Here is a 2,265-nt window from a genome sequence, read left to right as displayed (position 1 = left end):
GGGGGGGTACAGAGGGCAGAGTGGGACCTCCAGGTGTCCCAGCAAGGAGGCTGCTGGCACATCGTGCTCTGCATGCACAGAGCTGCAGTCACAGAGGCTGCGAGTGGGGGGACAGAGCGGGCAGAGAGGGGGGGACCCTGCGTGGGGCACAGCTCCTCACCTGGGGCATCGCCGGGCGCTGCGGTGCGGCCGATGTTGGGCAGCAGGTATTCAATGTTGGGCACGGACTGAGCCTCCTTCTCATCCACCGGGGTCTGCGAAGGGATGGGGGGATGCACGGTCAGGGGGTGGGGATGGCACTGTGGGTCTGAGCCAGAGAGCAGCCACCTCAATGTGCCCCCCGAGCCCCGCACCCAGAAGGACTCACCTTCTCACCCTTGTCCTCCTTGTCGCTGAAGAACCAGTCTGACTGCAGAGGGAGACAGGAGAGGGGTCAGAGCCCAACGAGGAGCTCAGCGTGGCCGCCCCAGGGCTGCAGCAGGACCCCCACGCTGCCCACAGGGCAGCTCCACCTACGTGCTGGATGAGGGTCTCCACGATTTTGTAGCGGTCGGGCATGTGTGTCACCATGTCTGTCATGTTGTCCTCAGATGTCCTGACCAGCGTGGGGCCAAACACCAGCGCCAGGTTTCGGGGTTCCATCTGCATCCAGAGCCCGGGGTCGGTGAGTTGTCCCATCGGCTGCCCCATCCCTCCCCACCCCACACGGGGTGCAGCTCAGCCCCATTACCTTGTTCTTCTCCGAGTGGTCTGCGATGGTCTTCAGGTGACCCACCAGAAACTTGAGTGTCTCATAGTAGTGCCCTGGCAGGTCCCGGATCTGTGGGAGGCGTTGGGTCACCCCTCTGCCCGCCCCCCAGGCAGCCCACGTCCCCCAACCTGCCCCCATCTCCCTACCAGCTTCCGCAGTGTCCTCATCCTCTCGCTGGCATCCTCTATCCGGTTGGCCTCAATGAAATCGTTGTATTTATCTGAAAGGGACACAGAGGGCTCAGGGCAGGGGTAGAAGAGCAGGGGAGGCTGAGGGGGTGGGGGATCAGGGGGGGTCCCAGCGGGATGGGGCATGGAGGGGCATGGAAGGACTCACCGTCGGTGAAGAGGGGCTCAGGCAGCTTTCGGAAGAAGGATTTTAACAGACTGCTGATGACGTTCAGGTCCTGCCAGCGCTGTGGGGAGAGAGGAAGATACTCAAATCCCAACGCCAGAGGGATGAAGTCCCCAACCCAGGTGACCAACACCAAGAGGGACACTCGCCAATGCCACGGGGGAAGCCCAATGCCACCGCAGCGCTGTGGGGAAGGTGTGAGGTGCCAAGTGACAAATGTGTCCCCAAACTGCCACCCACACTGCTGCCATCGGCCACCAGGCGGCCCTGCCAGCCCAGGGAAGGTCCTGCCATGAGGATGAGGATTGTAATGGGGGCCATGATGGGAGCTGGGGGCCATGATTGGAGATGGAGATCGTGATGGAGGTGGGGATCGTGATGGAGATGGGGATCGTGATGGAGATGGGGACCAGGACAACAGCCCTAGGAGCATTTCAGAGACACCAGGACAGGGATGGGGACACACACCTCATCCTGCAGGTTGATCTCAGTGGCTCCTTTGTTAAGCTGCTCCTGCAGGCTGGACACCACAGCATTGTTCCCGGGCACGCGGTAGATGCCCATGTACTCCAGGCCACGATCCTCCACCACTTTGCAGCAGGCTTCGACGATCAGGGGGATGTTCTGGGGGGAACACACGGGGTGATGGAGGTGCCGGGGCTGGGTGGGACCCCTGGGGCTGTCCCACCCATGCACCATACCTTGTTGTCCGGGGCGGGCTGGCAGTCCTCCAGCCTCACACCAAAGGCTCGAGGGGCAGATTTCTTGTTCTTCTTCATGATGTTAATGCCCCAGGGGGCTTTTTGGGAGCTGCTTTCATCTGGCAGGAAGGAAAAAACAAACAAAACAAACCCACAGAACTTTTAGCTATATGGACCAACAGCAAGAGCATCCCTGCCGCACGCCGGCATCCCTCTCCGTGAGGCTTTGCCATGCCTGGGCTCTGCATACTGCAGGGGGGATTTACCTTTGGTGACGGCCGCATCCTGCCTCGGGGACCGGGGTGCACTGGTTCCCGTCTGCTTCAGGAACTCGGCTCTGATCCCCAGCCCACGGGAGCCCTTGGGTGAGGAGTCAGGCTTGGCACCCGCGGGCTGCAGGGAGAGCGGGGTCAGGGGGCATGGCGGGGCTGAGCACTGTAGGTGGGTCCCCAAAATCTG

At 61.9% G+C, this 2,265-nt stretch overlaps 1 protein-coding gene across 1 annotated transcript in view; it reads right to left on the bottom strand.

The window, feature by feature from the left end:
* Positions 1 to 5: 5 nt before the first annotated feature.
* The window catches only part of ARHGAP23 (Rho GTPase activating protein 23), a gene marked incomplete at its 3' end in the record, with an annotated part of 11,751 nt that continues 9,491 nt past the window's right edge, over positions 6 to 2,265 (bottom strand). Inside the window, exons 15-23 of the mRNA XM_031557034.1 lie at positions 2,073 to 2,199; positions 1,807 to 1,925; positions 1,574 to 1,729; positions 1,088 to 1,166; positions 898 to 971; positions 731 to 820; positions 517 to 642; positions 368 to 409; positions 6 to 254 (exon numbers count right to left, since the gene is read on the bottom strand). Of these exons, the coding sequence (XP_031412894.1) occupies positions 6 to 254; positions 368 to 409; positions 517 to 642; positions 731 to 820; positions 898 to 971; positions 1,088 to 1,166; positions 1,574 to 1,729; positions 1,807 to 1,925; positions 2,073 to 2,199 (1,062 nt within the window). The remainder of the gene's footprint in view (positions 255 to 367; positions 410 to 516; positions 643 to 730; positions 821 to 897; positions 972 to 1,087; positions 1,167 to 1,573; positions 1,730 to 1,806; positions 1,926 to 2,072; positions 2,200 to 2,265) is intronic.

This window comes from Meleagris gallopavo, chromosome 29, assembly GCF_000146605.3.
Source record: "Meleagris gallopavo isolate NT-WF06-2002-E0010 breed Aviagen turkey brand Nicholas breeding stock chromosome 29, Turkey_5.1, whole genome shotgun sequence".
In the NCBI taxonomy this organism is placed as follows: Eukaryota; Metazoa; Chordata; class Aves; order Galliformes; family Phasianidae; genus Meleagris; species Meleagris gallopavo.
This window is presented reverse-complemented; position numbering and strand designations above follow the sequence as displayed.